The 13,319-nt window shown below is 44.1% G+C and overlaps 1 protein-coding gene across 1 annotated transcript in view; it reads left to right on the top strand.

Moving 5' to 3' along the window:
* The window catches only part of ADAMTSL1 (ADAMTS like 1), a 796,153-nt gene that overhangs the window by 588,377 nt on the left and 194,457 nt on the right, over positions 1-13,319 (top strand). The window contains exon 16 of the mRNA XM_086961466.1: positions 5,716-5,926. Coding sequence (XP_086817592.1) covers positions 5,716-5,926 — 211 coding nt within the window. The remainder of the gene's footprint in view (positions 1-5,715; positions 5,927-13,319) is intronic.

Raw genomic sequence — 13,319 nt, 5'->3', positions numbered from 1 at the left:
TTTTGAAAATATAGGTGAATTCAACATTAGAAAGTCTGTGGAAGGGGTAGTGGTCTTCTGTGTGTCTCAAACACTTATGTGCTTCTAGTCACACTATTTTCCTCTGTAGTTTCTCTTTTAGACATTTTGTTTGCCACTTTTCTCCTTACCTCATTCTGAAATCTTCCATTTGCACATCTCTTTCATCTTCAGCACCCTCTCCTGCATTTACTTCTCTGCATCTCTTTCACTTCACAGCCCCCACACACTACAATGCAGCCACCCACTCACCTGTAAGCACTGCATTTTCTTTTAATTTTGCACTGTCGTTACTTCGACACCTGTCGAAATAATGACCATCTTCACACACTTCACATAGAATCACATTTACCATTTGCACACATAACCATTGCCCTGTAGGATCCTCAGTAAAGCCAAGGATTTGATGAACATGTAGCCCGAATCCCTTTATGACCCCTGACAGGCAATGTGAGAAACTCACACACAGCCTTCATCCTCAAATGTAGAGATCTCCATTATAGCCAGGTACACTCACTCACATCGTGAAATCACACAGGAACCTGGAGATAACTTGCTTCACATTAAGCACTATACAAGATGAATATGCTGCATGAAAAAGCTACAAAAACAGAACATGGTTGAAAAAGCAAACACTCTTAGGGGATGTATGACTAAGTAAATCGTGTGAAATGCAAACAGGAACTACAGCGCTGACATGGATTACCTTAATGGTGTTTGCAGTCATTGTGGAACCTATTGGTGTTTTTTGCCTATAAAGTTCAGTACTTCACAATAGGCCTCAATATTGAGCCGTTTCAATGCCCGTATTTGCCTACCGGGGTTCCCTTGACATTTTCTGTTCCCTTACCATCTTCTCTATAGATACCACTTTTCTTAAGGAAATTGGTATTACAACTGCGATGTTATAAGCTTACTGGTGATGTGTGCTCTTGCCATAGTTGGATGCCTCGTCTCCAATAGCATTTCCATGAAGTGCTGTTGAACTTTTATGGAATGCATTTCACCCTGTTTATCCTGGGGAATATGAGCCTATTTAACACATTAACTATGAATGCAAACTTTTGTTACAAATTTGGTAACTTTCCATTATTCTAGATATGGATCTGGCAAAATTCAGTAGTTCTTCATATAGTATGCATTTGTGACTACTTCAACTGGAATCTTTTGTTAATTTAAGAGTTGTTGGTTTATCATCAAACCTGACTAATTCCCGATATGTTTACCTTTTTCAGGTCATATGATTCTTTGCCGTTGTTTTAGAGAATGCATTTATTTTTCATCAAAACTACACATTTATTCTGCACATATTTATAAGCGATATCTAATTTTTATTAAAACGCTGCCCTATGACTTAAGCCAATTTAGCAGGATTTTTATACAAGGAAGGCCTTATAAAGGTTTGCGTATCAGCCCTCTTGAACCATGCAACGAATAATTCATGTTTCCTACATTAAGTCGCAGAACAGAAACTACAAGACCAGCGTAAACTGCACTCTGGGCTACTTGCAGTGCAAAGACTACAGTCTGGTGTTATGGAAGGGACCTCTCACAGAACCTTATTTTATGCTAAATGCATGGGGGCTGTAACAGCACTCATACATCCGTTACATTGAAAATGGGGGGAAATCTCATTTGCTTGGGAGCGAAGCCCATGCTTAGAAGGGTAGTCCCACTTGGATTTGAGCATTTTCTAGTTACTGAACAAGCACAGAAATGACTCACCCTAAAAGAAAGATGTAATATGTAGACTTTATTTTTCACTAGCCCTTGAACTCACTTACCAGATTGCAATTGATCACCTCTTTTTTCCTCTCTTTGCATTCCTTTTACTAGTCTTACTATAATGCCCATTTTACAAATCTAAAAACTGAATTATCAAAGATTTTGATCCCACAAACATATGACTTGGTTGCGCTTCCCTGTCCCTTAACAATATCATAGCCACAATATCATAGCCTACTTTACATTTCATATCTTCAACATTTAAACATTTTGTGAAAGCTTCTTACCTACGAAAACAATGGCCAAAAACCTTCTAGAAAAAAACGTCAGGCCTAAAAGTATCCATCAGTTATTTTTTTCATTTCCAGACAGAAAACCAGAGCCCCTCCCTATTTTAACAAACAAGCGATGTATGGTTTCTGAAATAGTTGCAAGCATTTCGTTAAGAATGACCCACCTTTAATCAGACAAGCCACTGAGAAATCATTGACTATCTTTTGTAAGATTTTAATATTTCATTGTGTTTTTCTAGAGTTTTGGTATTTGATCGCTATCATGCTTCCTTTTTTAATCCATCTCTCTCCATTGTTAATTTATTCTTTGTTTCAAGCATTATCATTTTAAGATGAGATGTGCAGCAGATGTATTTTTTCCAGTGACTCCTTTGAAGACCCTTGCAGAAAAAGATTGTTATTAATTAAGAGCAAATATTTTTGCCGTGTGGTCCTGAAGAATTATTTGAGAGTATGGCAGCCATATGGATACCAGTCCAAAACAGGATACGTTCATTTGATTTATAGTACAAAAAGTAAAAGAAAGATATGTCTAGCTGTCATTGTATGGACATTAAAAACGAAGAGCCCTTATTTATGTCTTTCAAATGTACGATGCTTCTGACTGCTTTTACCCGATTGGATGGATCTTATCAACATGACTGGCACCTTCTCCTGTGCTTCATTTTAAGTACATAAATATTGCTTCATGTGGCCATCATATAGTTAACAAAACAGATAAGCAGCATACTGGTTTGCTTTACTGTCCATAAGTAGCCAGATGCTCATGCCAGAAAAGAAATAGGACGTATGGGAGACACACTACCCTAGTAATTGGTGCATACAGGGCCTGCTTTAGTGATGGTTGCGCCCTATGCGACAAGCTTGTTGGACCCCCTCCAGTGGCGTCTTTCTGCACGGATCACACCCTCCAACAGTCCCCCTCATCTCATCGTAGGACGTCCCTCAGGAAGTTCCCCAGTGGGCCGGAGGGTTGGGAGCCTGTTTTGTGGCTGCGGGGCGCTTTTCTGACAGGGGGCCGGTTTTACAGCAATGCTAAACAAATAGAGATATGCTGTTCCCCCAGTAAGATAATGAGATAAGGGGATAGGAGGAAGGGAGTCCTCCTTGTCGGAACTAGAGTTCTCACACACCCAGCAAGCTAGATGTCATGCTTCATCATATGGACTTGCTCCTCGTCGGGGCGGTGCTGCAATACCCTACGGGTACCCATAAAGGGGCACTGTAGTTTGTTCCTTTCGTTTGGTGCATGGGTGTGAGGGACCTAAAGAACAGTGTAGATGTGGTGCAGGTGAGTGGCGTTAAAAAAGGTTGGATAGTCCACATAAACTATTTAATCGAATGGTAATCCACCTCATTGAGAACTAACTGAGTGGCTGTTCTCTGGCTCTATGGTCCAGTGGAGCTTAGCTCATCTCATTTCGTATGGGCGACATGTTTCATGCTTCATGGTCAAAAATCCATTGCATTTCATCAGGACCTAGTGTTAAATTGCTATTTACATGTGGTGGTGGGCAATGAGGCTCCTACCTACCATACTTCTTGGGAGCGAGCACGAACTCCCGCCAATCCTAGTGGTAACCTAATGCAGGAATAAAACTTGCTCCATACAGTTAGTTGGGACTCTTAGACACCAGATTTGTGGTGTCCTGTCTGCATTGAGATGGGCGCTGATAAACCTCCGCGCGTGCAGCCTCCAACCACCAGATACCAAACCGGTTTGCAGCAGTGCTGCAATATCGGCCCCCTGTAAGAAAAGCAGGAGCGGTGCTTTTTGCCGCCACACCCCACCCACTCACCCCTGCTCCCAAGTCCAGTCGAGTAGGAACCTGTCAGGGCTGGTTGCTGTTCCCAGTCCATCCCTGCCCTCGTTGACACACATTTCATTTTCTTATAGCGCTATTCATAATTCTCTGACACTCAGTTATGTGATCTGTATAGTACATGTTCTTTGCAGCAGGCACATTAACTCTCTGTGCTACTTTAGGATGAGTCAAAACTGCCACTAGACAAAACTCCGATCTCTCCCAGCAGGAATATTAATCACCAAAGTTTTCTTGACACATTTTTTGCTGCCTGAAAACTTCTGGGCCCACAAGGAACTCTGCAGCATGTACTTTTAAATCTATGTTATTTTGAAGGTATTTTTAAACACAGTGATCCCTTTCCCTCACCCGGGGTCAGCGTTGCACCACCCAGCCTGTCCTGTGTGCATATCAGTGACATCAGAAGCGGCATGCCACAAAATGGTGCTTTCTTTTTGTAGTGTTTTCCTTGAAAAGGGGCTGCACAGTAAAAATATTTTTTATGTATGCGAATTCCATTTACAAAGAATGCAAGGGTTGCATTAAGAAATACCTAATATTTAGAATAAAATATTTTATTTAGATATTTGCCAATTTTAAAAATACTGCAAAAAGGGGTCATTATTTTACACCCATCTTCGAAAAGTATTAACCCCTTCGATGCTCATGACGAGCTCAGCTCGTCGTGAGGCACAGTGGTGCTGTACTTATGAGGAGCTGAGCTCGTCATGAACAGTGGGCTTCAAAGCCTCTCAGCACAGAGGGGGAATTGCTGCAGCAGTGATGGTGTTAAAGATATTCCCATTTCATTTTAAGACCTTAGAGCATATGTGAGTTTTAAGATCAGCCAGACCTTTAATATGTGCATAAGAAATGTGTTTTTTAATAATACCTGTTTCATTCAATTGGTCCACGTGAATTGCCAACTCTGGCAAACACTATGGGCCTGATTACGATCGTTGGCGGATGGGAAATTCCGTCACAGACATGGCGGATATCCCGTCCGCCATATTGCAAATTCCACAGCATATAAAGGAATTATAATTTGGTAGACGGGATATGCGCCATGTTTGTGACAGAGTAACCCTGTTCGCCAAGATTGTAATAAGGCCCTATGTCTTCTTTGAAGTAAAAGTAAGCGATGTGTATCTCTCTGTAGCATCTTTGTGTTCTGCTGTTATGTTGCCTTTTCTCAAATACAAGATAGTTGTTTGTGGCTCCTATCAACCACTGCATTAAAATAAATATCAGACCTTTAATAATCTTTCTCAATGTATACTTTTTACAAAGCCCTGCATCAGTTTTCCTTTATCAATCTTCTACACCTTTTTGGGGTTTTGTAGATAATGGATTCAGTTTTTGAAAGACATGGCGATTCTCTACTCTTCAGTTGTGCTGCTGCTGCTGTTGATCCTTGTTTCTCACTCCTTCCAACTTCCAAAATTGCTAAAAAATAAATATACCTTGACCCCTGCCCATGCTGCTAAAGGAATAGTACTACTGAATATTGATGCAACAACGTTGTGGTACAAAATATTGAGGACAGAATATCAAAGGACAAAATATCAAAAGTTAGTTGCATATAGGGAAGTTTAGATTTACTATTCTTAACTCCACTTCTTCGTACCTTTAAGATATATGTATTGTGTAGGTGCATATGTGAAGTTAGGTGAAAAAAATCTAGACATATCCGTCAGTATATTTTTTTATGTTTTGCCCTTCGATAATCTGCCCCAATGATAAGGTGAGGTGGCCATTATAATATTTTTGGCCATGCTCCGCCATCAGCCTCCCAGGTGGGTTTCTTCCAAAAGTAGAAATGCTCGTATTTTATTTTATATAGCATTATATCACATACTCTGTTTCATCCACAGGTGGGAAATTGGTAAGTGGAGCACTTGCAGTTTAACCTGTGGAGTCGGCCTACAAACAAGGGATGTCTTCTGCTTTCACCTGCTTTCGCTTGAGACAAATGAGACTGTGGTTTTAGCGGATGAGCTCTGCCCGAAACCGAAACCCATATTAGTGCAAGCATGCAATCGATTCGACTGCCCTCCAGACTGGTACCCGGCAGAATGGGAACAGGTAAGAACTCTTCAAATGCCATTAATCAAAGATCTCTATTAGATGACAATGAAGTATAAATCTGATGTAGAGTAGCCATGTTTACCTTGATTATGTCAAGCAAAAAAAATCACTGTATCACAAAACTCTGAAAAACTATAACCAAATTTCTACAGGTTATAAGAGTGATTTGAGAAACAATTACTATAACAGGCATTGCGATTTCTGCTTCTTGCCTCAACTCCTGAGATGGTGAGCTTCAAGAAAGGACATGCAGACAAAGAGTAGTGGTTCATATCTATCTTTACCCTTTCAGGTCGAAAAAAGAGATGTAAGCAAGAAGTAAATGGAGATGTGTTTTTTAATAGTATTTATTTTAATTTGCTATGGTAAGCCAGCAATCATTTACATTACTAAGCAAGAAATATAAACAGACAGTTATTATGTATGAATGACCACCATTTGACACAATTATCATACTGGCTACGGCTATCAGATCTTAATGCAAACAACAGGATATAAACTATTAGCTATAGAAGAACGTCCACCCTGTTTTCCAGTCAATTACAGAAATATTAAATGGATATGTGTTATGGTACATACTTAGGGATGTAATCCACTTTCAAACTTTATTAAAATCACAGGACCACTGGCATTGATGGTAATTCATGACCCCGATATATTTTTTCTTGCACTTTGCGCAATAAGACCAATACCGGGGACATGGCCATACCTGGTTATGCCTTGTTCAGAAAGGATCAATCAATCAGTCAATCAAATTACATTTATACAGCTCACGCCTGCTTCCGGAAAAGCGTCCTGACAATGGCAGAGAAACTGAACACTATTGAGTGTGAGCGGAGAAGAGGATGTCTCAATCAAGCAAAGTGAAACTTAAACCTGCACGAAATTTCAGGAACGTTTGCATAATTTTTTGTACAGGAGTCTGGTTTCCACAGAAAATGCTTGAAAGAGACATGTTCTCCTTTAATCACTACCTTTCTGCTACCTCACATGACCTTTCAATGCAAGGTAGGCCCGCATGTTCAGTTTTCACTCGGGATACCATGAAGTGGATATCTCTAAATTTCACATCATTTTTGGAACATTTTCTGATCTCATGAGGAACAAAGTTTAACAAGTCAGCACCCCCTCACCTCTCAATCTTGATACATCTCAAAACTGGGGCAGCAACGGCTACCATGTGACGAGAATCTATGGATTATGCCAGACTAAGTTCAGTATACACCGACAATGTGGATAAGGGACCGTGCAAAAAGATCCCTGACCGACTAGACCGAAAGAAGAGCCGGACTGAGGCTGGAGTGGGTTTGACTTCTAATCGATCGAGAGTAGATACCAGGTAGTAGAACTGTTGGCAGTGGGAGTCAATATACAGACTGAATTGAAGTCCAAGACGGAAAAAGACATTCAGGAGACGACTGTTTTAAGCGTAACCAATGGGAAAAGGCGGATGAACAAGCAAGGAATGGAGAGCTGAACAGACAAACCGCATAATAGCTAAATCCATGAAAGATCTCTTGGTGCATGGAAGGTACCAGAGTGGGGAAAGCAGAGGGTTCAAAACACCCTGTTGCATCCGTTTGTTGTCTGGAAAATCTCTACTGCTTCAAAGTGCCCTAGGACTCAGTTACTCCCTTTAGGACTCACTCATGCCCATAGTGATATGTAATGAATAACATGAGAAACGGAACAGATGGGGCAACTAGCAAAAGGGATGGGTGATAGCACTCAAGGAAAAAAAGCTAGGCTGAAACTTAGGCTCAGTGGCTGGAAGGAAAAGTACTCGATTAGGCTCTTTAAATAGATGGCAACGAAAGCCAAGAGGTACAAGACAGGCAGAACCGAATGGGAGAGAAGACTATCTCCCTCTCTGGGTCTCTAGTTGTGGAAACAGATTTGTAATGTTTTAGGGAACTCCCCAAAAATGTCATTAGTACTCTAGCAAATCTGCAACTGTCTCAGGTTTCCTGAAGTACTCCAGTTCATTTGTTTCATGCAGAACTTCCAACAGGTGGGTAATCCTGCATTCATAAGTAATACACAAAGATGCATTAGTAGGTTTAAATGTATTTTGTTCCCCATAACGAAAATATGTAGGTGTGGGGTTCTTTTTCTAGGCTGTGTTAGTGCCTGCAAAAACAGTAGCGTAGCAAGGGGGGCGGGGCTCGAGTTTGGGGGGTGACAGAACCCACGTTTACCCATGCGGCCATCGCAGGGTTGCAAATGCAAACTCAGGTATCAGCAGCAATGCCCCCGCACTTACCTGCGACTGTCATGGAGCGGCAAATGCAGGGATCGTTAGCACCCCCCGCTGCCCCCATCCAGCTGTTACCTGCGGTCATCGCGAGGCGGCAGGCGCAGTGACAGCCACGGGCAGCAGAAGATCAAGCTCCGCCACTGTGCAAAAGCTATGTAAATAACCTCAACCTGCAGGTTTGTGAGTGTTCATTTACTTCTGAATGGTGCCCCCATGCAGAAATTCCCAAAATCCCACCCTCATCCTAAATTTATGAACCACTGTAGCTGATTTTTAACATTCAAGTTAAATTTATGACCAAAAATGCCTCTAATTTATAGTTGCTTTGCAAACAGCTTTCCTGCACAGATAATCACCAAATATGTGTGCCAAAAAAACGATCCATGCAGGCTTTAATTCCTGTTTAATGCTGTTATTGCTTCATATTACCTTGTGTTCAACATGTTGCGCTCCATTGGTTCTTGACCACGCACACAGGATAGAAATGTGTAAATACTTTTTTAAAAATGGGTGCTACTGCAAGATCTTCCCTCCCTTGTGTAGGGTAAAGAAAAAGACACCCGCAAACTTTGGCAGTAAGAAGGCAACATTGGTTCACCGACGAACTCAAGAGCTCCAAGAGAAACTGCAGAGCACTCGAGAGAGCCTGGCGCAGAGACCCAACACCAGACAACATGACCACCCTCAAGCTCGCCACTCGAAAACACCACCAACTGATCCACACCACCAAGAAAACCGCATTCAAGGAACGACTGGACAACAACGCCCACAACAGCAAGGAACTCTTCAACATCGTCAAAGAGCTCTCCAACCCCAGCGCCGGAAACAACAACATCACCCCATCACAAGACCTCTGCAACTCCCTCGCCTCCTACTTCCACAACAAGATCACGGACATACACAACAGCTTCAGCACAGAGCCGATGCACCCCACGACAGCACCTGCACCCCCCACCACCACCCTCCGCGCCTGGACCCGGATCAACACCGAGGAAACCCTACGCACGATGAACTCCATCCACTCCGGATCTCCAACCGACCCCTACCCTCACCACGTCTTCAACAAGGCCGACTCCGTCATCGCACCCCACCTGCGGGACATCATCAACACCTCCTTCGACACAGCAACCTTCCCGGAGAGCTGGAAGCATGCCGAACTCAGCGCTCTACTGAAGAAACCATCAGCAGACCCCACCGAACTAAAAAACTACCGCCCCCATCTCGCTCCTCCCTTTTCCGGCCAAAGTCATCGAGAAGACCGTCAACAAGCAGCTGGCCTCCTTCCTCGAGTCGAATGGATCCCTCGACCACTCGCAGTCCGGCTTCCGGGCCAACCACAGCACCGAGACCGCCCTCATCGCTGCCACTGATGACATCCGAGCCCTGCTCGACAACGGGGAAACAGCGGCCCTCATCCTCCTGGACCTTTCCACGGCTTTCGACACTGTCTGCGACCGCACCCTAGAGCAGCGCCTCAGCAACGCCGGAATACAAGAGAAGGCACTAGATTGGATCATCTCCTTCCTCGCCGGAAGGACTCAGAGAGTTCGCCTCCCCCCCTTCAGATCAGAAGCCACCGAAGTCATCTGCGGCGTTCCTCAAGGCTCCTCGCTCAGCCCCACCCTCTTCAATGTCTACATGAGCCCCCTTGCGGCCATCGCACGCCAACACAACCTCAACATCATCTCCTACGCCGAAGACACCCAGCTGATCCTCTCCCTCACCAACGACCCCGCCACCGCCAGAGCCAGCCTACACGAGGGGATGAAAGACGTAGCCGAGTGGATGAAGAACAGCCGCCTGAAACTGAACTCAGACAAGACGGAAGTCCTCATCCTGGGATCTTCGCCCTTCGCCTGGGACGACTCCTGGTGGCCCCCCGCCCTGGGCAGCGCACCCAAACCAACAGACCACGCACGCAACCTGGGCTTCATCCTGGACTCCTCCCTCTCCATGACCAGACAAGTCAACGCCGTCTCCTCGTCATGCTTCAACATCCTGCGCATGCTACGTAAGATCTTCCGGTGGATCCCCACCGAGACCAGGAAGACAGTCACCCAGGCCCTCGTCACCAGCCGACTGGACTACGGCAACTCCCTCTACGCCGGAACCACTGCCAGACTCCAGAAGAGACTCCAGCGAATCCAGAACGCCTCAGCAAGACTCATCCTGGACATCCCCCGACACAGCCACATCTCCGGACACCTGAGAAACCTGCACTGGCTCCCGGTCAACAAGAGAATCACGTTCCGACTCCTCACCCACGCACACAAGGCCCTACACAACCAAGGCCCAAGATACCTCAACAGCCGTCTCAACTTCTACACTCCCGCACGCCAGCTCCGATCAACCAACCACGCCCTCGCCGCCGTCCCCCGCATCCGAAGAGCCACCACAGGAGGAAGATCCTTCTCCTACCTCGCCGCCAAGACGTGGAACTGCCTCCCGACCCACCTCCACCTGACCCAAGACCACCTCGCCTTCAGGAAGCAGCTCAAGACCTGGCTGTTCGAGCAGTAGTGGACCCCCCCCCTCCCCAAGCGCCTTGAGTAGCGCGCTATACAAATGCTGTGATTGTGATTGTGAATAAAAGTTGGGAATGAGCTAAAACTTTCAGCCAGCTATAATACCAATCCAGTTCAAATTTAGGGACCTGGTAAATTTGCTTGGTATTTAAGATTATCCAATCTGTGTTGGCTATCTGGAAAGATAATGTCAATATAAACTGCAAAGCAATGCAGTGCCAACGTCCTTCATGGTGTGAGGCATCCTAGGTAACTCAACGTGCACACTTTTAATCTCCATATATAAGAATTCCGCGTTAAATTCGCAAGAGATGCCAATTGCAAAATGCATGACACATTCAGAGAACATCATAAGAAGCTGTAACCCGAATGCATGACAAAATCACTAAACCTGGGCTCCCACAGATGAGACTGCTGCCCGTCCGCAAAGCAGTGCAGCGCCTCATCAGGGGTAGTAACGCTAAAGAAATCCAGATCTAAGCAGAAAAAAATATTCATAATCCTATGAAATATATACTTTATTGTTTCCAAAATTAAGTTTGCATAAATGTACAACACTGCCCCTCATTCATACCCTAACCTGTGCCTAAATTTCAGTTTTTACTTGAATTAAATAAATCACGGGAGGAAATAGCTAACATTTCTATTTCCCTTCGGCACCACATTGCTCTTAGAACAACATACATCCGAAACACTGTTGTTTTTTTTCCTGTTCTCTACATGGAATATCAGGTTGCCCAGATTAGTTTAATCCATCCTCAATAACCGTGGTTTTATTATATGTGTTTATTTAAATTATTCTAGAGTGCTGCAGGCAATTATCAAAAGGTTAATGCACTACAGGCAGTTATCAGAAGGTTGAGTATAAACTCACCAAAGCAGCACGCTAAGCAAGAACGCTTTCTTAGAGACTAGAAGTATGCATATAAGGCCTACTTGTCAGCGAGTTCCATCATATATATATATATAACTTTTTCATGTAAAAAGTTATAAAAAGAGAGTTTTTAGGGATGGCTCGCCCAATCTTGCACAATCCTATCACCAAAACGTAAATTGAGGGCTTGCTCTACATTAGGAACCCCTTGCCGACCTCATTTTAATCCTAACTCTCTTTTCCAAACTGCTCAAAATTAACCACTTCATTTGCTAATGCTTAGCTCGGGCACTCGCGAGGTGTAAGATTACTCCAAAGGCAAGCCCGTCTGAGCCCGTCCGCGCACCGGCTGTGCACATTGCTGGCCATGCTGTTGGTTTCCCTAACGATATGTCTGAGACTTTCACTTCAAGCTCTCCAGGATACACAAGATACTCCAAGGAATCAGTACTTTTCTGATCAAGCCTTAGCAGACCGCGTCAGACATTTGCATAGTGAGCAGTTTATCGATAGTTACAGGGTTGAGTCTTCTGACACAAGAAGGAGGCTCACCTCCTCGTAGTTAGGCTTTCCATCTTTACCTCATTCTGGAGCCTCTCCTGTTTGTTGCACACCCCTAGCTAGACAGTGCACGAGCATTCAGTGCACCTTAATTAACGCGCGCTCCTTAATAAAAGATGCCCGATGGAATTTGCATTCTAATTACCTCTGAGAAATGAGACCCTCTTTTTATTACAGAATCCTGGACGTGGAATGATCTCAATTTGCATTAAGGCTTTGAGTAATTCACCTTCCTAGACCTTTGCAAAGTGGAGGTGGGCTTGCATTGTTATATAAAGACCAGCAAAACATGAAGTCTCTCCAATTACTGGAATTCCCCCATGCCGAACTTTTAGGCTTTTCCACAAACATCTCTAGCTCATATTAAATCCTGGGCATTCAGTGGCGTACCTAGGCCTTGTGTCACCCGTGACGGTCCCTGCATTACCCACCTACGGAGGCCAAATGTAAGAGCGGGGGTGCTAGCGGCGATTCCAGCAAGGACCACAGGTAAGAGCTAAGGGGAGGCCGCCCCTAAAACTCTTGCTGCCCGGGGCATACCACCCTCCCACCCCCTCATTGCTACGCCACTGTGGGCATTGCATGCTACTCGCTAGCAGGCCGACCATCAACTTTGCTGGCTTGTTAGTTGAACTTATCACAGCAACAAACAGGGATCAAGGCAAATATGCCTGCACCGGTACCAAAGTCCCTAGTGTAAGTATCTACTATGATGAAGGTGCAAACGGCCTGGAACACAATCCCCTATGTCCCATTTGTTGAGAGAAGTGAGACAAGCCCCTACTTCCTCATCAAAAAAATGCACAGAAATGCCCTGCATTATTCCAATCGTTTTCCCAAGAAATTCAAGTGAGGTCTCTTCAGTTTAAAATGGATTCTTTATTCAAAGTTCTTTACAAAGCAGATAGCCAACGCGTTTCGTCTGTTACCGGACTTCTTCAGGGCTCTACAGGGTAATGAACGTCTGCTTTGTAAAGAACTTTGAACAAAGAATCTATTTTAAACTGAAGAGACCTCACTTGAACTTCTTGGGAAAACGATTGAAATTGCTAAAGATATGAATAATGTTATAAACCGTACCAAGTATTGAATGAAACATTTGAAGGGTGCAGGGGCATTTCTGACTGTGCATATTAGTTGAATTTATCACTCTGATGCTTTTATCACATATGC

Source organism: Lissotriton vulgaris, chromosome 3_1, assembly GCF_964263255.1.
Source record: "Lissotriton vulgaris chromosome 3_1, aLisVul1.2, whole genome shotgun sequence".
Taxonomy (NCBI): domain Eukaryota; kingdom Metazoa; phylum Chordata; class Amphibia; order Caudata; family Salamandridae; genus Lissotriton; species Lissotriton vulgaris.
Note: the sequence above shows the minus strand (reverse complement) of the source record. Positions and strands in the feature narration are given on the sequence as shown.